The 24274-nt window shown below is 43.6% G+C and overlaps 1 protein-coding gene across 4 annotated transcripts in view; it reads right to left on the bottom strand.

Moving 5' to 3' along the window:
- TEF (TEF transcription factor, PAR bZIP family member) overlaps positions 1-18141 on the bottom strand; it is a 34416-nt gene extending 16275 nt beyond the window's left edge. The window contains exons 1-2 of one of the 4 annotated variants that reach the window (XM_053253645.1): positions 17889-18138; positions 4394-4723 (exon numbers count right to left, since the gene is read on the bottom strand). In XM_053253645.1, coding sequence (XP_053109620.1) covers positions 4394-4723; positions 17889-17991 — 433 coding nt within the window. In that variant the 5' untranslated portion in view covers positions 17992-18138. Of the gene's footprint in view, positions 1-4393; positions 4724-7384; positions 7818-17888 lie in introns of those variants that run through there. The other 3 variants (XM_053253643.1, XM_053253646.1, XM_053253644.1) reach the window with 3 other exon arrangements.
- Positions 18142-24274: the final 6133 nt, after the last annotated feature.

A 24274-nucleotide genomic window follows, 5' to 3' on the forward strand; every position in this document is an offset into this window, starting at 1 on the left:
CAGCCAGTAAACCTGAAAAACCCAATTATGGAGTGGGTATATGGTCAGTATCCTCTGCCGTGAAGACAGATGCAAAGAACTCATTCAGCTTCTCTGCAGTCTCCTTATCCTCCTTAATCCCTTTCACACCCTCATCCTCTAAGGGTCCAACTGCCTCCCTGGCAGGTTTTCTATTTCTGATATAATTGAAGAAGTTTTTGTTCTCCCCCTTGACACTTCTAGTTATATGCTCCTCAAACTCTCTCTTTGCATCCCTTATTGTGTCCTTGCATTTCTTTTGCCAGAGTTTATGTTTCTTCCTGTTCTCTTCATTTGGGCAGGACTTCCATTGTCTGAAGGAAGTCTTCTTCCCTTTTATAGCTTCCCTGACTCTACCTGTTAGCCATGCTGGCATCCTCCTGAACTTGGTACCTTTCCTCCTTCTTGGTATACATTCCAACTGTGCTTCTAGTACTGTGGTTTTAAATAAGTTCCATGCTTTCTGGAGTGATTTGACCCGCTTAACTCAGAGAACAGGAAATTTCTCTGATAAGAAAGGTAAGAAATTTCCTTTTCTTCAGAAGCTCCCAAAGGGCATTTGTCACTGTGGGGATGTAAAAGAGCAGTACTATTCCAGGGTGGGTCAAAGGAACCAACCTAACCATGGGTAAGAACTTTCTGTAAAACCCATCTTCCAAAGACCACATCCACAAAGGAAAAGGAATCAGTTCTTTATTGCTTGACAAAGAAGTGCATAGAAGTCCACGTAGTTGCACTGCAAATATCAGGAATCACAAAACTCCTCTTAAAGATTGACAACATGGCTCTCCCACTCAGGGAATGTCCTCTAACCCCCATGAGTGGCTGTTTATCCAGGTTTTAGTAAGCTAAGGAAATCCATTCCCTTAGCCATTTAGATTCAGTGGTGGAGGAAACATCTTTTTCAAGATTGCTCAGGCTACACTGAGATTCTGATTTACACAGGAAAGCCACCTTGTCCAAATAAAAGTGGAAAGCCTCCACACTCCGAGCGAATGAAACCTCCATTCCTGTGGGCAAGGACATTTCTTGAGCCCCTTGGAAAATAGAGTTGACTTTGGGCACAAATAAATGATAAGGGCACCGCACCACCTTATCCCTATGAAAAATACACCATTCCAGATAAGTGGAAAGGGTTCCCAGTTTCAAGACTCTCCTTGCTGAAGTAATGTCTGCTACAAACAGGGTCCTAAGGGTCAAGGTACACAAATCACTCTTGGCCATATGTTCAAAAGGTGCTGCCATTAAATATGTCCACAGAACCTAAGGGGTATACTCGTGGGTCAAATGGGCTGTCAGCCAAAATTTGACTTTTTTAAAGCCAAATCTGGCCACCTAGTGCACAACCAGTGCTATGTGAGAAAACACTGAACCACTGGGGGGTTCAGTAGGGTTGCTACACATTAGATGTTGCAGTAGGGCTGCAACATCTAATATGTAGATGTGACAAGATAGCCAACTGACAGCACACTCTGGAACACTACTGAGAACTACCAACTTAAGGACGTTGGCCTTTATCCAGGAAACTGTCCTACACAACTCCAAGAATTATCTTGATCCTTGTACCAAGACAGAAAGGCCTACCAGGTGCTTCCATATACCCAGTTACTGGATGCCTTACAGGATGACTTCTATTCTGTAACTTCACCCAACATAGTGTACTTAGAGGGTACACATTTTCAGAATAATCTAGAGCAGTGATATGGAAGATCTCCTTCTTGAACAGAAAAATAAAAATCCATTCTTTCTGGCTTGAAAAAAAGACTGTCCCATACATAGAAGCACATTTTTTTGCTCACCTACACCTCCTAGAAAATCATCTAAGCCAGCTGTCATACAAAATATACATCAAGAATGCACAATGGCTTTGTGGCGGAGCATATGATGTTTGAAATCATAACCCAGAACACTAAGAGGATGAAACCTGCACTCCTACCACAATGTTAGGCTGTATTTCTGTGCAGACGTTCTTGAAGCACTATTACTGCAATGGATCATTTCCAATGCTATTTTCTTCTATGAGAGGGCACCTACAGGCTCACTGCATTTATGAGAAATCATAATACTGGAAAGATTCTTACCTATGTTTACTTTATATCAGACATCATTATGCCAACCTACTTTCAGAATTATAGCATTCCCATCTCTGGTTGTAGCACTTTATGGGGTCAAATTACTTTCAGGGAAGCAGCTTACAAAAACAAGACAAGGTTCACGAGCTGGTACTACTAGCATGCTCCAGAAGAGGCACAAGGTTTTAAAATAAGAAAGGTGGTTCTCACAAAAATTACAGCTAGAAACTTGCCACCGTATTTTTGGGAAGCAAGTTGCTATGTACACCAAGATCATCAGCTACAAGGATCTTATAAACCACGGGGAGTCAGTACACAACTATTCTCCCTCCAAAAATGTTAACCTCAAGAAGAGAGGAAAGGAAGAGGAGCCAAAATAGTCTCAAAATTAGGGAGCAGATTCCCCAGACATGAAGAGCCCTGAACAAAAGGTGGAGCACTACCTGATTAGATCACAACTGGCAACTGAAAACTATGGGGAAAGCAAAACATTCAACAAGGCCTACAATTCCTTGTTAATTGGGAGGATAGATCAAGGCACTTGCTACCTAACAATTTTGAGGGGGAAATCCAAAGGTACTGGGCCCTCTGCTTCAACCTCTCTTTTCCTGAGAGGCATCACAGCCTCTAAAAGCAGTTTATCTCAGAATCTGAAACATAATGGCAAATGCATGTAGTACAGCAATAAAAGGATACACAGCATGAAGCAAAACCTTCTGTACTAGAGTTCTCAATAGGAAGCCAGATTCTTATGGCCATGACATAAACGCAGGAAAGATATAGGGGAGAATTAGATGGCTAGAAGCAACACTAGGAGGAGGATTCTTTAAGTTGCCAAGGAGTTTCAAAGAGAAGAAGCAAAATACAAAAGTTACTTCCACACTGGTCATTCAGTTTGGAATTGCCATCCCTCATCTGAATTCCTTATAAAAATCGACATAATGCAATTTAACTGCCGAACCAGTTTGTGGGTTGGCCAAACCAGTTCGCCAAACCATGAACTGGTTCATGTTCAAACTAGTGCATGAACCACGGTTCATACACATCTCTACTCTTTTCATCCCCACTAGGAAAAAAAGCAATTACCAGGACAGAAGCTGCAAAGAGTAGGTATGTGCGTGAACCACATTTTGTGCACTGGTTCAAATTCGAACCGGTTTGGTGGTTTGAGTGTGGCATTGGTGGGGGGGGTGTGTGTGCTGGTGAGCGGTGCCTTTAAAACTGAATAGCGCAGATGCTTACCTGCATGCCTGCCACTCCATGCTGCTTCCTGCTGCAACGGCACTACCTCCAACAACCCATGTGCAGCACCAGCACGAACATGGCCTCCATGCATGCCATGGTCATGGTCAAGGCCATGGTGCTGCTGACCATGCAAATAGCTTCCATGAATGTGCAGAGGCCATGTGCATGCCGGCACTGCACATGGGATGCTGGAGGGAGCGCCACTGCCACAGGAAGCTGCATGTAGTGGCAGGAACACAGGTAAGGATCTGTGCCATTCAGTTTTTTAAAGGTACCACTTGCTGCCCCTGCCGCACTCAAACTGCCAAACTGGTTTGTGGGTTGGCCAAACTGGAATGAACCGGTTCGCCAAACCACAAACTGTTTCGTTTTTGAACCAGTGCACGAACCACAATTCATGCATATCCCTAGCAAATAGCTTCTGAAAGAGGTTCTAATTAAAGGAACGGTTGCAGGACATCTATGCTGAATAGAACTCATTTTTGAGTAAACACAGTAAAAACCTGGATATGGGCATGGACCAGGGATCAATAAATGGTGGTTCAGTTCACCAAACAAAATATTTTACTTATCAGATGGTTCCTCAAGCTATGTTGGTACATTACTTATCAGGATTTTTTTCACTTGTCAGGCATCATTTTTCACTCTTCATGAACGAGTAGAGAAGTGGATTTCCTGAGCCCTGGGAATGGACACTGCTGGATAACATAATGCTATATTAAGTGCCACATGGAACCACAGTTTTAATTCTGTTTCCAGTCAATTGTGCAAAATCAATGCCTAAGGAGTGTTGGTCCTAGTACAGAAGTAACCAAGGTTACATGGGCATGTTGGGTTTACTCTTGCTATAACTGTCTTTACCATCCATCTCTGCATTAAATGAAAACTAAGAAGCAACAGGCAAAAATATTGTTGAATGTGAACAATCAAATTGACAGGAACTAAAGAGAGATGACAATCATATCTGTGGTTTGTAGCTATCACAGCTATTGTACACACAGAACACATCTCATACCGTTTTGCAAGACATCCCCTTGTGCTTTCAGCATTGCACCTACCTGCACTTGTGGTAGATTCAGATGGCTGGAAAACCACTGTGGAAGATGAGGACGATGGGGAAGCGGAAGCAGAAGCAGCACTGACAGATTCTTTTCCTTCCAGCTCAGCCACAGGCAGAAGTGCATTCTGGTTTGGGTCCAGGTGATTAGGACTGGAAGGAATGCCATTCTCCAACAGGAACTCATCCAGATCCATGTATTCCAAATGGAAAGATTCCCCATCATAAGGAATAGTTTTGTCCCAGATAGGAGGCATGAGGGAGGCAGAGACTGCCATTGTACTAGCAGCTGCTGCTTCATCTTCCTCAAGTTTTTCCTTTTTCTCTTTATCTAGAGGCAAAACAAAATGTCATTTAGAAGATTTTAGAACTATGCTTAAAAATGAGTTCTTATTAGGAGTGGTCCACACATACATGGTCATAAGTCAATCAACACCACAACTCCAAGGTATGATTTAAATTTGTGTTCCAACAACCTTGTTGAAACTAAACAGGAGTCTGGTCTGCATGGGATATAGGATTCATAAACATTCTATGCTGCCTTGAATTTCCTGGAGGACATAGAAGACAGGCATAAACATGCACTTGATTAATTCACACATTCAGCTGTGATTAACCACTGAAGTCTGACTGACTTCATATTGACTATAGGTTGTGTTTATGGCCCAAACAGCAATGGAAATGATACCATCTTTTGAGACACAAAGGGATTATAAACATGGGGGGGGGGAACCCTGATAGATCAGCTTTTAGAAGATATTCTAGAAATCTGCCCAAATATTTATTACAATTTTGGGAAAATGAATGTGCCAAATAATGGTTTGCGCACACACTAGGGGAGAGAGCTGTGGGACCGTCAAGTATTTACTTTTGACATTTTACAATCCCAATGGCTAGATAATACTTTGCCCAACTGGCCTGCCACATAGGATAGAGATGTGAATGTGCAGTTTTCCCAACAAGCACCACACCTCAGTGTGCTGTTTCTTAGTCACATAGTGGGTAGCTCATCCAGACCACTCCCTCACACATGGGTCAAATAGTATGTTCGAAGTAGTATAGATGTCCATACAGGTGGACCTCACTATACGTGGATTTGTTATCTGCGGTTTCACATATGCATAGTCAGGTAATTGACTTTCAACCTTGGCATATGTGGGGGGGGGGGGGAAGATGGCAAAAATGGGGTTAATTCCACGTATTCATGGCTTGGAAATGATCTCAGAGTTGTAGTCCGACATTTGCAAGAGGGCTGAAGTGGTGCAGCCCTGAATGAAATTAATCCAAACCTTATCCCAGGGAGTCTGCAGTTGAGGATGTTGACACAACCTTACCTATACAGGTGAAACTCGGAAAATTAGAATATTGTGCAAAAGTCCATTAATTTCAGTAATGCAAATTAAAAGGTGAAACTGATATATGAGACAGACGCATTACATGCAAAGCGAGATAAGTCAAGCCTTAATTTGTTATAATTGTGATGATCATGGCGTACAGCTCATGAAAACCCCAAATCCACAATCTCAGAAAATTAGATTACTACATGGAACCAATAAGTCAAGGATTGAAGAATAGAACAATATCGGACCTCTGAAAAGTATACAGTGTACTGTGCTTGATTGGCCAGCAAACTCGCCTGACCTGACCCCATAGAGAATCTATGGGGCATTGCCAAGAGAAGGATGAGAGACATGAGACCAAACAATGCAGAATTGCTGAAGGCCGCTAATGAAGCATCCTGGTCTTCCATAATACCTCATCAGTGCCACAGGCTGATAGCATCCATACCACGCCGCATTGAGGCAGTAATTGCTGCAAAAGGGGCCCAAACCAAGTACTGAATACATATGTCTTTTACTGAGGGAGCCTGTAACTTGAGGGCCTTTGGGAAAACACAAAGAGGGCTTCAGTGTTTCAAGCAGAATAACGACGTGTCCAAAGGTGGAGAAAGTTTACTTCAGGCCTTCTTTTCTCACACCGGGGGGCGGGGGGGGCGGAATCAAAAGATTATTAAAAGCATTTTGAAGCGTGAAATGAAAGAACATGATACAAAAAATCAATAAAGCGTTCCTCTCGATTTAGTAATGGAGCTTGCAAAGCACCTGTTTACACAATGCCCATCAGCAAGTGAGCCACTGAATGAAATTGCTATCCATAAAGCAGCATGTATAATGGGATTTGCATCCACATCCATCTTGCAACATAGATGGAAAGATGCCTATCCAGGTGTGCCAGTTTGGAAGAGTTATTTCAGCTCACACGCACATTTTTTTCCTTCAGGAATATCTCCATCTCTGATGAATGACGAAGGATCAAAGTGAACCACAACAAATGTTTTTTAAAACAAGTTGCTGCTGCTGCAACTTGGAAACAGCAACCCTTTCTTCCTTTGTTTAACCCTATATCTTTGCAACCCCCCTTCCCCACAGAATTCTGAAATGTCGCCCCCTGTGTAGCTCCCCAACCCAACGCTGTCTGGCGGGTGGGTAGAGGACCGTCTCTCTGGATTGGCGCGACTGCCGTGTCTCTGCGCCTTTTCGCGCGTGCTCTGGTATTTTGGTAGAGGCCGCCCTTGCTGAGCCATCTACAAACTTAGACAAAAATCGATCAGGAGACCTTATTTGCCCCTAGCATCTCTTCAATTACGCCCTTTAAAACAGGAGGAGGGAAGGGGAGGAGACTATATGCATGAAGTGTACACATCCAGCAGCACAACAAGCCAGCCAAGCAGTCGGCTCCTGGACCTAACCGCACTCTGCTTCCTCGTCCCGCCGGGGCAGGAACGAAGGACATACCAGGGCGCGAGGCCAGAGCCAAATGGTTGCAACTTGCCTCGCCGAGGCAGCTCTGCCCCCAGGCTGGCCTTTCCTTGCTCTTCTTCCTCCTCCTCCCACCCCCAGGCACGCTCGCTTGGCCGCCCGCCCGCCCATCTGTTCCGCAGCAAGCGGAGCGATCGACGTTCCACCACGAGGCGCGCTCCCGCCGCCCTCACCGAGGCGCGTGTCCCGCGGCGGATTCTCCATCAGCTTCTTTAGCACCAACGGGAAGGCGCCCGCCAGGCCCCGCTCCAGCTCCGCGGCGCCCGCTGTCCCCGCCACCGCTCCTGCTGCCGCCACCGTCGCCGCTTCCTGGTGCGCGGCACGGCTGGACATGCTATTCGACTTCAGGAATACCGACCAACGAAGCTCAAGACCGACCCCCTCCCCTTTCGAGCCGAGGCGACAAATGAGACAGTGTGGGGCGGGGGGGCTCCCCAAAAAATAAAGTCACCGCCACCCGAAACCGAGCGCTACGCATGCGCACCCTTCCGTCGGGACCTCCTCCGTGGGCCCCAAAGTAATTATTATTCATGAGCCCTACTTTGCCACTCACACGCTTCACGCTCTGCCATTGGTTATACGCCTCCCGAAAGGCGGGCCCAGTTGAGATGTCTTAGTACCGCGGACGTTCGAGACAACCCTTAACACACCCTCGGCACGTGTGCTGAAAGGTGAGTTTCATTAGCATAGGGACTCCTCCCACTCACCGCCACAGGCGTCGGCGGTCCCACTGAGGTTCCTGCCGCTGCGCGCTACGGTTCTTTCCACCCCCCTACGAGCTTGGAAAGGGGTTACTATGGCGCGCGCGCAAGTGGTTAGAGCAGCCAATAGAGGGAGGAGGCGGAACCCTTCTGTACCTCCGCGCGAGAGGCGGGGGAGGGGGGACCAGGGAAAAGGGTGTTTCGCGTCCGAAGAGGTGTAATGACGCAAAGCGGCCTAGTCCCAGCTGAGCGCGGCGAAGATTGGAGGAGCTTGATGGACTTAAGACACTGCAAAGTTGCAGAGCTTGTTTAGCGAGTGGGAGACAGTTTGTCAGCAGGATTTCATCATTTCCCACCCCCGCAAATACTTCCAGTACACTATACTGGTAATATATACACACTTCTCACTCAAGGAGAAAGGAGCCTCCAGCTTGTGGGTTGTAGTTTATGTTTTTCCACCCTAATTCAGTTATCATAAGGAAGGAGAGAAAGCCTGCATGAGAAGAATATTCAATTCAAGCATCAATAGAATACAAGATAATTCATATAGCACAGAATTTAAGTGATAGGTCTTACACACTACCACTAGTTGTATTCAGACGTTGCTTGTGCATACAGGTGTTTATAGGCATGTACATGAGTCTGTGTGCATATTATAGGGTAACTGTACATGCATTTATTTTAAGAGAACCTAGGTAGAGGTCACTTCAAAAGCAGGATACATTTAGGAAGTTTACTACTGTTTACAGATCAAGCACTGAACATAATGTATCAATAATAATGTATCAATAAGGTTTCAGTATCATCACATTCAAGTAGAATTCACGCTGTGTTGAACACCCATCAAAACAAAAATACTGTTCCAGAGCATTCTCTCTAATTTTTTTCATCTGTGTGTAGAATGAGTTTTGTTCTGGGTGGCAGTATCAAGGTAATATGTGTGCATGTGCATGGATTCAGAGTGGGACCTTCCTGATTCAATCTGAGCAGGGATCTAAAATTAACTGAGCAGACATTAAAAACACCTGTGAGCGCATGCACATGCCTTAGGGGGAAAAGCCTTCCAGAAGTGGGGCAAAACCTTTGCAAGTGTAAGAGCACCAACACTTCACAGACAGACATTTGGAGCTCTGTTTGCCAAGTGTATGTAACTTTACTAATTCACAGTGATGTAGTCTCAAATTAAGATGTGCAGCCCCATAGCCACACCGACCCTGACAGCCACACCCATCCCAATGACCACCCCTCCTCACTTGGATAAATGGGTTCTGTTACAAGAAGTCAAGGATTATTATACTGGCACAGTTGTACCAGTATAGTTAAGATGAGTGTTTTAAACATTCTGCCATTATAAGTCCTAAACATTCTATTGCTTATAAAGTGAAAGATATCCACCCAATCCCCCTGAAATCGTGTACACATCAGCTAGGGGAAGAGGGACACACCACTCCTCTGAATTTGGTGCAAATCAATTGCAAAATGGATGAGATAAAGCAGTTTAAGTTTTTATCTCCTAAAAAGAGATTTCAAAGTGTTGGCAGTGTTTTTTCACCACAGATAATGTATATTTTAAAATGTTTGATGTCTTAACATTCCCGCCAAATGCAGGTCCAAATAGGATTGGTGCCTTTTGATGGTTTGAAAAACATCAATCTAGTGATTTTTGAGTAATTACTGTTCAAACTCTTTATAAGGGAAAATAATCAAGGGTAAAAGTTAGCTAAGAGCATAATTGAGTGCCCACTGAGAATTCTGAAGCCAAAGTTGGGAGGGGCAATTCCTGGCAATTTATAGCAAGTGATATCTTGATCCTGAACATAGGTGCCTGATAAGGGCAGTCTATGCACACTCTGGCCCTTGTATAGTTAAACAACCGTTTCCCCCCCCTCCCTTTCATGGGCTTTTGTTTCTCCCTCTCGCCCCTTTCTCTCACTCCCACCAAAGGGGAAAAGCTGAGACCCTCACCAAAGCTTGGAATAAATTACTTTGATTCCATTGGAGCTTACTTCTGAGTAAACATACACAGGAATCAGGACCAGCAGAGATCCTAGACAAGAATGTGGGTTTTCTCTCCCCCACCCACTTCCTTCCAATCCTTCAGCAAAGCACAGAAGGGGGAACCACATTTATTTCTCTGGGGCTTACTTTTGAGTAAAAATGTATTAGTATTGGGACCAAGAACCCCATGCTAGGAAGTTCTAAAGAAGAAACCTCAAGGAAATCCTAAAATCCATTCCTATGCAGCACCAAGAAACCATCATTCTGGTATAGGTTGAACATGGAGATTATACATCAGAGCCAGATTGCCAGTGAATATGGAAGCTTCACTGGTCCATACTTAAGAAATGAAGGCTCCATATTCACAGGCAGTTTGGCTCTCATGTGGAACCTCCATATTCAAGGGCAGTCTATACCACAATAAAATTCTTTTGCTTCCTTTCTTTGTTTAGCTCTGTAGATAATATCTGCCAAGACTTAATTCTGGAGAAGATAGGGGGAAAGATACTACTGTTACCTGAAGTAGTATTTTCACCCTGGATATAAACCAGCTTGAACAGGAAACTACAGACAAACAATAAGAGAACCTTTGTTTGAAGAATCATCTGAGAACTTGGGATCATCCAGTTAAATGTACTGCCAGAAGACTGTAGCAGTACAATACCGAGCATAATTGGCTTCCAATTTGTTTCTGGGCACAATGCAAGGTGCTCATGCTTACTACAATCCTAAAAGGCCTGGAATTTGGTTTCTATCTCCCACATTAACCTGCCTGCCCATTAAGATCATCTTCTGAGCCCTCTTTCTGGATACCCCTGCCTTCAGAATTGAGGTGGATGTCTATTGGGGATGGATCATTTTGTCCAGGGGTGGGGGAGAGGAGAGCTGGTCTTGTGGTAGCAAGCATGACTTGTCCCCATAGCTAAGCAGGGTCTGCCCTGGTTGCATATGAATGGGAGACTTGATGTGTGAGCACTGCAAGATATTCCCCTCAGGGGATGAAGCTGCTCTGGGAAGAGCAGAAGGTTTCAAGTTCCCTCCCTGGCTTCTCCAAGATAGGGCTGAGATTCCTGCCTGCAATCTTGGAGAAGCCGCTGCCAGTCTGTGAAGACAATAATGAGCTAGATAGACCAATGGTCTGACTCAGTATATGGCAGTTTCCTATGTTCCAAGCATGACTTGTCCTCTTAGCTAAGCAGGGTCCACCCTGGTTGCATATAAATGGGAGGCTTGATATGTGAGCACAGTAAGATATTCCCCTTAGGGGATGGAGCCACTCTGGGAAGAGCAGAAGGTTCCATGTGCCCTCTCTCCCTGGCATCTTCAAGATAGGGCTGAGAGAGATTCCTGCCTGCAACCTTGGAGAAGCTGCTGCCAGTCTGTGTAGATAATACTGAGCTTGATGGACCAATGGTCTGACTCAGTATATGGCAGCTTCCTATGTTCCTATGACCATAGCTCAGTGGAAGACTATCCGCTTTGCATGGAGATGATTCCAGATTAAATCCCTAGCATCTCCAGCTAGGGCTGAAAAAAGACCCAGCTGATATCCTGGAAGGTTGCTGCTGGCCAGTGCAGACAGCACTGAGCTAAGTAGACCAATAGTCTGACTCCCTATGGCAGGTTCCCATGTAACCATGCAACACTGAAGAACGGACCTTCCATATGGTGGTACCCCAGTTCTAGAATTCCCTCCTGAGGGAGATTTGCCCATTTCTTTAATATTAAGTACCAGGCTAATTCTGTCCTATTCTCCAGAGCTTTCAAAATTGATACCAATGATTTTATCTGTTCTTTTTCTGCTGGTTTAAAGAAATTGTGCTACTATTTTAGTAAATAAATAAAGGCAAGGAATGCACTCCAAAAACATCTGCTGCTTCCAGCAGAAATATGGGGTTTGCCATACTTTCTTGAAGCTGCAAGCATCTTTGGAGGTGTATAAAACAGGCCTTTATTTTTACAATTATAAACTTCTTTCCTTCCAGCTGTCAGGACAAATGAGACTGGGAGATTGTACTAACAAAATATTGCTTTAAGTTTTTAATTTTTATAAACATTGTTACCTATCTTTGAACTTCAAAGCCTAGACTGGATGTAAGTCTAAACAAACACAATAATCTAGGCTATAGATAAAGCAACTCAACTGAATACCTCCAATGGATATTCAGATTATTAACTATACTTAGAATATTTATACACCACTTTCCAACAAAAAAAGTTTGCACAGCAGTTTGCACAGCAAAAGATTGTTCCCAATCTCAAATAAGCTCACAAAAAAGGCACATAAACACCAACCAACAGCAGCCCCTGGGAAGGACAATAAAGGTAAAGTGTGCTGTCAAGTTGGTTTCAACTCCTGGCGCCCACAGAGCCCTGTGGTTTTCTTTTGCTCGAATACAGGAGGGGTTTACCATTGCCTCCTCCCACGCAGTACGAGATGATGCCTTTCAGTATCTTCCTATATCGCTGCTGCCCAATATAGATGTTTCCCATAGTCTGGGAAACATACTAGCAGGGATTCAAGCTTGATAATCAAGTCATTTCCCTGCTGTACCATTAGGTGGCTGTCAGAAAGGACATTATCCTAGGATAAATAGGGGCACATTACATACACTTCCTTTTAGAGCTTCTAGCCTGCCCAGAGGCTCGTGGTGAGTAAAGGTCTGTCAACATCTGAGTAGAAACAAATTCTAGCCTTAAACCTTACCAGCTTAATCGACTCTACATCCCCAGCTCTGGTACCCCCTTCTCTGTTTGCTTAGCCACAGATCTCTCTGCAGATCCAGCTCTCAGCTGTCTCTTTGCCCCATCTACATACAGAGTGCATACAAATGCATACATACAAATACAGAGTGCTGGTTATTACCTTTAAAGCCCTGAACAGCTTGGGTCCGAGTTATCTTAGAGAGCGCCTTCTTCTACATGATCCCCACCGCACATTAAGGTCATCTGAGGAGGTCCGTCTCCAGTTATCACCGGTTCGTTTGATGGCGACTCAGAGGCGGGCCTTCTCTGTAGTTGCTCATGGGCTGTGGAATGCACTCCCAGCAGAAATCTGCAATCTTAATTCTTTATTGACCTTCAGGAGAGCCCTTAAAACCTATCTATTTGGCCTGGCCTCTTATTGTTTAATTCTTTTAAAAGATGTTTTCATTGTTAATTGGTGTTTATATTTATTGTTTTAATTGCTGTTGGTTTTAATGGTTTCTGTTTTAATTGTAAACTGCCCTGAGCCTTTTCGGAAAGGTGGTATAAAAATTGAATAAATAAATAAATAATACATCCCATAATGCACTGACTCTCTTCTCCTTTTTAGCTGACTTTCCAGTAGGCTTATAAGATCACCCACCATTCTGTCTGTGTGTGTGTGTGTGTGTGTCTCAACTTCACAACACCTGGACCGATATGAACCAAATCAGGTACAGTTGTGGGGACACATAGGAACACTCAACGGCACAGTTTGTGATCATCCACACTGATTCAAGATGGACATGTAAACTTTTGAGACGCGAGTGGGCTAACTTGTGAACCACTTAACCAGTTTGAACCAAATTTGCTACAGCTGTCAGGACACATAGGGATGTCCTAATGGCATGGTGTGTGATTATGTCATCCACCGCAATTCAAAATGGCAGCCACGTGAACATCTGCGGAGCAAGCAGGTTAATTTGTGGGCTGCCTAACCCATCTGAATTAAATTCGGTACAGTTGTAGTGAGTGACACACAGGGACACCTCAGTGGCATCATTTGTGATGTCATCCACACTGATTCAAGATGGCGGAAGCGTAAACTTTGGAGGTGCAAGTGGGCTTAACCTATAAACTGCTTAACTGATTTGAACCAAATTTGCTACAGCTGTAGGGACACAGAGACACCTCAACAGTGTATTGTGATGATGTCATCCACCCTAATCCAAGATGGTGGTGGCGTGAACGTCTATTTTATTATTTATTTATTTAGAATATTTCTGTACTGCCCAAAACTTGCGTCTCTGGGCGGTTTACAGTTGAAATAATTTAAAAAATTAAATCAATTAACAGTTAAAATAATTTAAAAGATTAAAAACATTTAAAACCCCATATTAAAATTTAAAACTATAAGTCTAATTAAAAGCTTGGGTGAATAAATGTGTCTTCAGTGCCTTTTTAGAAGTTGCCAGAGATGGGGAGGCTCTTATTTCAACAGGAAGCATAATTCCAAAGTCCAGGTGCTACAATGGAGAAGGCCGGTTCCCGAGTAACTGCTAGATGAGTTGGCGGCAGCCACAGGCGAATTTCTCCAGATGATCTTAGCAGGCAGTGAGACTCATGGCGAAGATTGCACCTTTTGAGGCACAAGTGCACTAATTTGTGGGTTGATGAACCCATTTGAATCAAACTGGGAACAGTTGCAGTGAGTGACACACAGGGACACCTCAATGGCATATTCTGTGATGTCATCCACCCTGATTCAAGATGGAGGATGCGTAAACTTACAAGGCGCAAGTGGGCTAACTTGTGAACCGCTTAACTAATTTGAACCGAATTTGCTACAGCTGTAGGGACACATAGGGACACCTCAACAGTGTAGATTATGATGATGTCATCCAACCCAATTCAAGATGGTGGACATGTATATTTTTGAGGTGCAAGTGCACTAACCTGAGGACTGTCTAACCGATTTGAACCAAATTTGGTATAGTTGTAGTGAGTGACACACAGGGACACCTCAATGGTGTAGTTTCTAACGATGTCATCCACCCCAATCCAAGATGGCGGACGCATGAACATTTGAGATGCAAGAGATCTAACTTGTGGACCTCGATTTGAACCAAATTTAGTCCAGTTGTACAGACAGTGAAAGGAAAGTAGGCTGATTAAACTTGTTCGCTTTCCACACCCTACAAGACTCTGTGCACCTCCATCTCAAAGAGAGCCAGCATGGTGTAGTGGTTAGAGTGCTGGACTAGGATCGGAGAGACCCAAGTTCAAATCCCCATTCAGCCATGAAACTAGCTGGGTGACTCTGGGCCAGTCACTTCTCTCTCAGTCTAACCTACTTCACAGGGTTGTTGTGAAAGAGAAACTCAAGTATGTAGTACACCACTCTGGGCTCCCTGGATGAAGAGCGGGATATAAATGTAAAATAATAATATTAATAATAATAATCTTTGTTGCTCCCTGTAAATAAAATGGAATTCTACAACTGTGTTAGACTTGAAGCACCATGGTTTCTCTTGTAGAATCCTCCCTAGGCAATTTGCCTATGCCTCAAGCTCTCTCTGAATCTTATTAAACAGATAAGTGTATACTGTAATACAATATTTTTCAGCCAGTAGGGGGCAATTAACACACACAACAAGAAAATAGTCCTCTTGTGCCCAATTTAAGTGGGACACAGGGCAAGCAAGAGCTCACCTATGTGGTATTCAAGGTACACATTTACCATCTCTTATAAACTGGTCCTTCAGTCACTATGCATGCAATATTAGCACATTAACAAAGTGCCTGCTTGGGCCACAGGTCTCTCATGTGCTAACTCTGCATCAAAAGCTAAAGCAACCAGGTTTAAATAAGATATGATATCTTATTTAAAGTTGATTGCTTTAGCTTCAGATGCAGAAATGGAGTGTAGAGTGAACCACTTCACAAAGAAGTTCTTTTTGCTTGCCTGACACATTTAAATCAGGCCCCAGTTTACAGAGTAAAATAGTTGCTTTTTAGCACAGCAGAGTTACCTCACATGGTAATGCTCGTCTGGCTAACTTCCAGACTTAGGATGACATCTACTGTGCCAAAGTACAGGCATATGGATTTGCACATAGCAAGATTTGATATGCCGAATGACAGTATATTAATTATGCACTAGACAAGCTTTCTGTGGGGCCACCCACACCACATAATACACAGGGATTGAGTTTGCAGCTCTGCTGGGTCACTGATGAAACAGCTTACTCTAAGATCTTGTACTTAGTCTTCTACTGGAATTAGTCTTTCTGACTGCCAAGCAGATTAAATAGGGCAGTGTGTTAAATCCTGGCTACTGGACCACCAGGTGCAGTACACCCTCTTGGTTTCCTTAGAGTTCACAGACCTTGTAAGTCAATATCAGAGTTAGTTCCTTTTAGTGTTAGCACTAGCCCTGGATTGAATGGGAGAAATAAAGCAGAAGATTCAGTGAGGCGGACAACTGTATCACAATTAAGCATGTGATAGGGTATTCCATTTTACATGGTGTTGGGAGGAGGACAGCTGTGCTGCAAAAGACAGACACTTAAGAGGCTGTCTGGATCTAGGGAGGATATAGAGGGTATTGCATGCCATTGGATACCAGAGGAATTAGTACAAAAATTAAAGCTTGATCAAATTAATGTTTTAAAAGATGTGAGGAGACCCCTCCTTCTCCTACTTTTCTCCCCATTCCTCCAGAAATATTTGGAAAGATAGGTACTTCAGTGGGATTATTACATTTTGTAGAGCTGAATACTCTAAACATTAAGTAAAGGCTGTTTGGTTAAATGTTAGGGAGATCTCCCTGCAAGGGCGTTACTATGGTATCATAATCCAAGAATCTATCTTCAGAGCAACCAAAATAAACCACATTCAGCCAAGATTAAGATTATTGCCCTCAGAGATCCTCTCATTTTCCTTTTAATATTACACATTTATTGAATAAAATCCTCTAATTTGCTTCAGCCTTTGGATCTGAATACCTAAGTTTTAAGGAAGTATCAGAATCCTGTTACTAGATGGCCCCAACTATCTGCTCTGGACCATTTTTCCAGAGTATGCACAGAAGACTCTGGCTTCCAGTGCGCCTTTCACAGTAGTAACAGAGAGTTTGGGAGGAAATAATGCTATTAACCAGACATTTGGCTCCATTTTATACAGCCAGAGTATTGCACAGATATTTCTGCAGGGGAAGAAGACTTCCAGACAACGATGGGAGGAACAAACAAACATGGAAACAAGGCAAAACACGTACCTTCTCCGTTACCCTTGTTTTCATCACAGCACCACAAATCCAACTGAGCTTTTAACTAGCATTGCCCTCGCCTTGACATAGTTGGAGACTGTCGTTGCCCTCGCATTGAGACCGTCTCCCTCAGTCTCAGCAGCCTTTCCCCCGGCTACATTAACCCATTATGCAGCCTTTCAGCGATGTCTGCTCTGCCATCCAAGGTCTGTACACTGAAACAAACTCCAACTTGTGTGAGATAACCTGCCCAGGAGCACACATCCAGGGCAACGCAACACAACACCGCGGCGCTTTACACAAACTACCGCCCAGTGCTCAGGCATATAGTCACGGAATAAAAAACGCGCGCGCGCCTGTACGTCGAGAAACCATAACATCAACAGACCGTTGTGAGCCCCATTACAGTACCGGGAAGGCCGAACTTTGACTAAGGGGCAAGTCAGGGCAAGCCCCTTTCTCCCTCTAATTTCGTCGACGAGAGGGCAGGAAACGATCCCCAGCCCCCGGGCTTCAGGCTTTGCCTCGGACTCACCGAACTTACGCACGTATAAAACCAAACACAACTCACATCCAAATTTAAACTATGTAAATCGATTTGCTCTCATGTAGGATCCTCGTGAGTATTATCAATCGGAACAGAAGAATACCTTGTGGGATGGAATAGAGTTTCTCCTGCTGCCGATAGGATCTGCGTGGAAGGTCTCCCAAGAAGTTACTTGGAGAGACAAATCAAACGCGACCGTTATCTCCAGACGTTTTACACATTAGACAAGCACATCTCCCCCAACACACACACACATACACACACACACACACACACACACACTTTTGCAGCAATATTAACTATGACTTGGAGCAGGAGTCACAGCCCCAGCCTCCAGAGTCAAAGCAGAGAAAACCAGGAATTTCCCCTAGGAAAAATCAGGAAAAAGCAGAGATTTGTTATCCCTGACGTCGTCACTCCTTCCCTTCGAAAGCTGGGCTTCAGGGAAAGGAGAGCACGTTTTTGCTCCCTCCTACCTTTCAGATTGCCCGTCCAGGGTATCGAGTACTCCAGAAGAGACTTTAGGACTTCAGGAAAGTCCATGGCAGTCGGGACCCCAAGTCTGCTACAGCCGGACATTTCCTGCCTTGGAACAATCCCTTTGCTTCCCAGTGGACGAGCCACGTGGGTTGCTGAGTGCGTGTCTGAGCGCAAAGAACTGGCTGTAACAGAAATCACAAGAGCAGCCCTAGAAGAGCCTGGAGCTGTATTGCCAAACAACTCTAAGCTGGGAAAATGAGGGAGAGTCTGGGAGAGAAGCAGCCAATCAGAGGCAGAGGCAGCCTGACGCTCTTTCCCACCCCCGCGCCCCGCTCCTTTCCAGCCGGCCAATGGCAGACAGGGTTGGGTTGGTCTACCAAGGCTGGTTTATAGGACCGGTCTCTGTCAATCATGCAGCAAAGAATTGGGCCTGTTACCTAACTTTGGAATCACACTTATCTGATCATAAGAAAGAAAGCCTTTATATGAAATGTGCGCGGACAGGCAGTAAACCAACACAACAGGCTGCCCCACGATCTCCAAACGTATAAGTACTCACGCACGCACTTTAATAGACCAGATATCATCTCCCTGCAAGCAGAAACATAAACGCTGCCAGTTTTCTTCTCCATTGTCTATGGAGTTGATTCATAAAAAGTGTTCAGTTTGACAATTTGAGTTGTCAGGTCAGTATTTCTGATTTGTCTATCATAAAGAGCACTCTATATTTGTTTTTCATATGCTAAAGTGACGTCTTGTGTGGGGTCATGACCCATGGGATCAAAGCCGTCAATCTTTACTTAGGCAACTCTAAATACCATCTTTATAATTCTGTCTCAGTTAAAGTGTAGTTTAGACAAAGCTGATCTCCATAGTTGTGATTTGGTTACCTCCTAGTGCAGTCTGGCTGGACACAACAGAAGCAACAGAATTTTATGTACTGTTGTGGTTTTTCAGAACCTTATTTTTCACATGGAATCACAGTTGCTTGGCTTCATTTCCATTTAGTGTATATTTTCTGTAGGTGACACACCATAATGCTGGTAGAGGCTTCAGAGTCTGTGGGTGTGGAAAATATCAGGCTGTCAGCCGGTTTCTCATTCCATGACAACAAACAATCTGCTGCAAGATTTTTAGGAACCATACTATACAAAAGGCATCCTTTAAAACATTTCAGTCAGATAGGGAAGTGATTTAACCTTGTCCAATCCTATGCATGCTCACATAACAGGAAATCTCACTGAGTTCCACAGGGCTTACTGCCAAACAAGTGTGCATAGAACTGAAGCCTTTATGTCAATTAAACAAAATGAATGTTTTTCCTTAGGTATGCCATTACTAAATTTGACTCATTTAAGGATTTATTTGCTAGGTTCTAGATTCTTTATATTTTGTTTGTGGTGGGCTTAGGCTAGGCATTTTTAAAAGTATTTTCAAAATGCATATATGTTCGTGCTTTTTATTTTCTAGTGGACCATGCCATTTTTTCAGCTTATTCCATTGGATCTGAGTACACACAAGAAATTTAAAATCTTGGTAGCAAACTAGTTTACCACTTGAAAATTATGTGCCTGCTGGAAGATAGGGTTAACAGAATTAGTATTATATGCAATAGAACCTGCTAAAATCAGGGTAATAGCGGCTAGTTTTGTAAAACATGTAGTGTTCATTCTCTCTTACTAGTAGGTGAATCTCACTGTGCAAAGTCAATTTGTGTAGATTATAATTAGGAAAGTTCATGAAATTAAATATATGTAATATAATGTTTAATTGATGTTGGTATACTGCTTCTCTTGGCCATTATGTCATTTCTGAATTATTGATCTGATTATTGAGTGTTAAAAGTCTGTTAAAAACAAGAACAGGTAAACTATTATTATTCTGTTCCCCCAGCATATTCTGGGGGGAAATGTTGTGCATTTCACTATGTTAAGTGAAAGAATTGGGTATGCAAAATTTGGTATCTGTAGGTAAACAGGAAGTATGACTTTATTTCGCACAAACTCTTCAAAATATATAATAGATTTGAACTATAGTTAAACTGCTAGTATAGGTTCTCACTGTTAATATTAAGAACACATGATCTAACTTACTTCCATTGAAGACAAACAGGCTGTCTCCTGGCTAGTTTAGTATATGGTTATCTGATAAAATGCAGTTGTGAGTTGGTTAAATGTTTTGTATTTGCATTTATCTCTTACAAAATGTGTTTTGCACAATCTAATTTATATTTAAGTTATTCTTAGTGGTTTTTAACAATCTGTATTTAATTTTTATGGCAGGCCTTATGGCTCATATTTGCCTCTCTGCTTTTCAGGCATATACTCAGACTGTTGCTTGTAAGTGCCAGTGGCTGACAAGCTGTCATGATCGATGGCTAAACACAATCAAGGCAAAGATAGGGCTGAGAGAGATTCCTGCCTGCAACCTTGGAGAAGCTGCTGCCAGTCTGTGAAGATAATACTGAGCTAGATAGACCAATGGTCTGACACAGTATATGGCAGTTTCCTATGTTCCTAAGGCTGAGAAAATAACTGAGTTAAAGGGGTGGGAAAGTCTTGTAGTTGCAGTGCTTACTATTTGATGGGAATTACTGATTTAAATACTATTCAAATACTATATCAGGCCTTCGTAAATTAAATAAGTTTAAAGCAGTAAGTATAGACAGTGGCTTACATTCTCTGCAGTGTAATGAGGATGGTTACAGAGCTGCCCGCACTGCTGCAAGGCTCTGCAAACTACACCTATGCTGCTGAGGAGCCAGACTATTCCACTCTGTGACTACAAATAGTTATATACCACTTTGCAACAAAAGTTCTCAAAGCGCTTTACACAGAACTTACTAACTGTTGCACATTGTGATGCTAGGCTACTTCCATTGTTCCCTGTGGACAGGGTCATAAGGGTGGCTCTGGGGTGGGCAAGGGGCCTCAGACAAATAGTTTGCCCCCAACATTGCCCCATTTCTGTTTCTTTCTAATATGGGCCAGCGCTCACCCACCCATAAATGCACTTTGCCCCTTCGGTGCCCCATTCAATTTTTTCTTGGGTACACCCATGGAAGTAGCGTCGCAACATGAAGTATGTATACATTCATTTTTAGAGTTATATCCCACTTTTCCACCAAGGAGTCCAGGGTGGTGTACATGACTATGTTTATCCCCACTACAACCCCACAAGGTTAGGCAAAAGTTAGTAGGAGCAGAACAGCCCTGCTCCACAGCAGTGTACGTGTGCTTTCTCTATAACCATCCCTGTTATGCTGTGGAGAATGTGAGCCCTTGTTCGATAACTTTTTTTAAGGCCTAGATAGAGAGCCCTGGCAGGGAGCAGGGCCTGGGGCAATTTAGCCAATGTGGAGCCCACTTCCAGTTAATTTTCATGGGGGTTAAAAGAGCAGAGCCTGGGGCGAATGCCCTGTTTGCCCTGCCTAAAGGACACTGCTGGGCCTAAGATTGCTTTTTCACTTCAATGGCTTAGAAATGAAACAAATAAACTTAGTCCAGGTTGCAAAACAAACTTCATGAAGGATAAAAATACAACCCAGAGCTGCTGGTGTTAAAATCTTCCTCTTATGAATTTGTCTTCTTTACATTTCAGAAGGGGATAAGTACAAACCGAATTCGAAACTCTCTGTTCGAAGGCTGTGTATGCTCACATCCAAATTCTGCTCTAAGGTCACCCGAATTCTGTGACCTAATTAAAAAATGGCAGGCTTGTATATATTGGCCTAAGCATAATTTATTTCTGCTTCTGCTAGCCATAGGGAGGCTGATCAAAAGGAAAGCAGAACACTAGCACTCCACCTGATAACCACTTACAATTTGGCTCAGTCAGTTTTCCTTTGGTTTGTGAGATTCCACCAGGTCCTGCCCACACATATTTTCTTCATGGCTATAAAGAACAAAACTTTGAAACACAGAGGATGTGGGGGAGATAAGAGCACCACAATGCTGAATTATTTGCCGGATACCATATTCAAGATACCTGTGGGGGGATTAGGGCAGCATGGAATAAGAGCCATCCTGTAATGTCTGTTACCATGACGACGACTGTTCTGTGCCCAGTTACTGATAAAAAATCTGGAGCTGTTTTGCAGCATCCGCAATAAAGCTTTCTTTAACACAAGTGTCACATTCCCTGTCTAATAAACTTCCTTTATCAGTATACTTCTTCCCTCTGTCAGTGATGCATAGTGAGTCGATTTAACTGCTGCAGAACTGGCTTGCGAACCTAGCACATGTGAGTGGTTTGCTTTTATCCAAGGCATGGGCCAGTATTGCTAGATCCCACCGTTCACATGTAAGGAAAAGGTTAGATTCCACCCTACCCTTGGACCTTTCCCTCACCCAACTCCTTAAACTCAACTCTACTCAAACCCAGAAGGACACGCATACCACAATATCCACTTGCTGTTATTGCAATCCCACCTTCTTTTGTCCACAAACATACTTTCTCAGGAAACCATATCCATTGCTGTTTGCTTTACGTAATGCTAAATATTCTATGAAGTCAATCCTTTTGAATTAGCAGCATAGAATGCACAGCACCCACTTGCTATTTGGTCTGCAGCTCAGTGCTAGAGTGCATGCTTTGTATACAAAAGGTTGTCCAGGCCAAGTTCCATCTCTGGCATCTCCAGTTAAGGCTGGGAAAAACCCACCTGAACTCCTGAAGGCACGCTGCCAGTCAGTATAGAAAACACTGACCTAGACAGACCATTGTTTCAATTCCATAGAAGGCAGTTTTATGTGTTAATTTAGAGGTAAGGAGTTTCTAATGCAAATATATTAGCATAAGGGATGGAGTAGGATTAACCTACTAGCTGTTGATATCATAAAGGCACTGCAATCTGTATAATAAAATATTTGCTGTGGTTTCCCTCTAATGCAGTTCCTTAGGGGGATCTCAGTCAAACATATGACCATATACTGTGCACATACCCAGGATGTCAACATGCAAAGCATGTGTTCTACCACCATTCTGCCCTCAGCTTCCTGATAGCACCTTCTGTTTGGGGAATCAAAACACTTCGAGAATAAATTTTCCCTCCCTTGTTTCATTTCCTGTTTCTTAGATTCTAAACCTGAGAGCAAATTAGGCTTAGAATCTAATTTCTAAGATTCTAAGAAATCTTAGATTTCTTAGTTTATTCTGGAATTGCCACACTTGTCCACACACTTTTTATGGGGAAACTACACATCATTTCCAAATCCTGGACTTCCTGTGTTTTGCTATTTATAGTACTATCTTGCTATTTTAAACAAGAAAAGAACAAACTAATGATGATAAGGAAATATTTAACTCAAGTCTCTCTTCCTCTGCCCCAGGGTATGTGTGTGTGTGTCTGTGTGTGTGTGTAGCAATTCAGATCAGAAAGGTAAATCAGAGATCATTCAGCACTAATTCCCCAGCCCCACAAAATTGTTGGAGCTAGGACCCTGGCAGCATCAGTTCTCACCAGCAATGTTTCATTGTGACCATTGCAGGGCTTTAGGGTCATGGATAGAAGCGCAGGACTCCTCCCCTCTTTGTTCTTCCAGTGTTAATCTCCATTTTGTCTCTCCAGAGATGGCTGTTTGTTTTGGTCTCTCTCTTCAGCAAAGAGCTCCAGCTGATTTTAAGCTGCAGGCTTTTTCACATTTGTTTGTAACCTTTCCTTTAAAAGGTGACAAGGCTGTAGCAGGGAGGGTGGTAGTGGGCTGAGGAGAGTCCCCCCTTTTAGCAATGCTGCTGTGCGGGCAGCGAGGGAGAGCTCCTTCCATCTCCCCTCCCCCCTCCCAAATGACCACACTCTCCACCTGCAGTCCGTTATGGGCCTTTCTCCACACGTGGAGAAAGGCCCATAACGGTCTGCAGATGGGACGTGTAGTCATTTGGGAGGGAGGAGGGGAGATGGAAGAAGCTCTCCCTCGCTGCCCGCACAGCAGCATTTTTTTGCATCCCTTTGGCATGTCCTTTAATTTAAAAAGCTAGCTGGGCTGGGTGCAGAGTATCTGCACCTCTAGTTTGTCACCTGTCACCGTGGCCCACCCATTGCTGCCTCCTTCTCCCTGCCTGCCCGTCTGTTGCCGCCTCTGTCTGTGTGTCCATCCTTTTAACCATCCATTTTGAAAGGCTTCTTCAGTATTAGGCAGCATGCATGTAAACAGAGTAATGAACAGTTTTGTACGGTGGGAAAGGCAGCAAGTCTAGATATACAGGCTGCTATGTTTTATTTAGATTTATGTGGTCTGCAGTCATGCAGTCCTGTTTAAAACTCTGTTTCATCTGGTTCACACACCACCAAAGTTACCCAGAAGCAAGGTTAGCAAGCCTCAGCACTTTCTTGGTACACCTTCCACAAGTCCGCTTCCACAACACTGTTTCCAGCTTGGAGGCC

The sequence above is a fragment of the Hemicordylus capensis genome, chromosome 5 (genome assembly GCF_027244095.1).
Source record: "Hemicordylus capensis ecotype Gifberg chromosome 5, rHemCap1.1.pri, whole genome shotgun sequence".
Classification (NCBI taxonomy): domain Eukaryota; kingdom Metazoa; phylum Chordata; class Lepidosauria; order Squamata; family Cordylidae; genus Hemicordylus; species Hemicordylus capensis.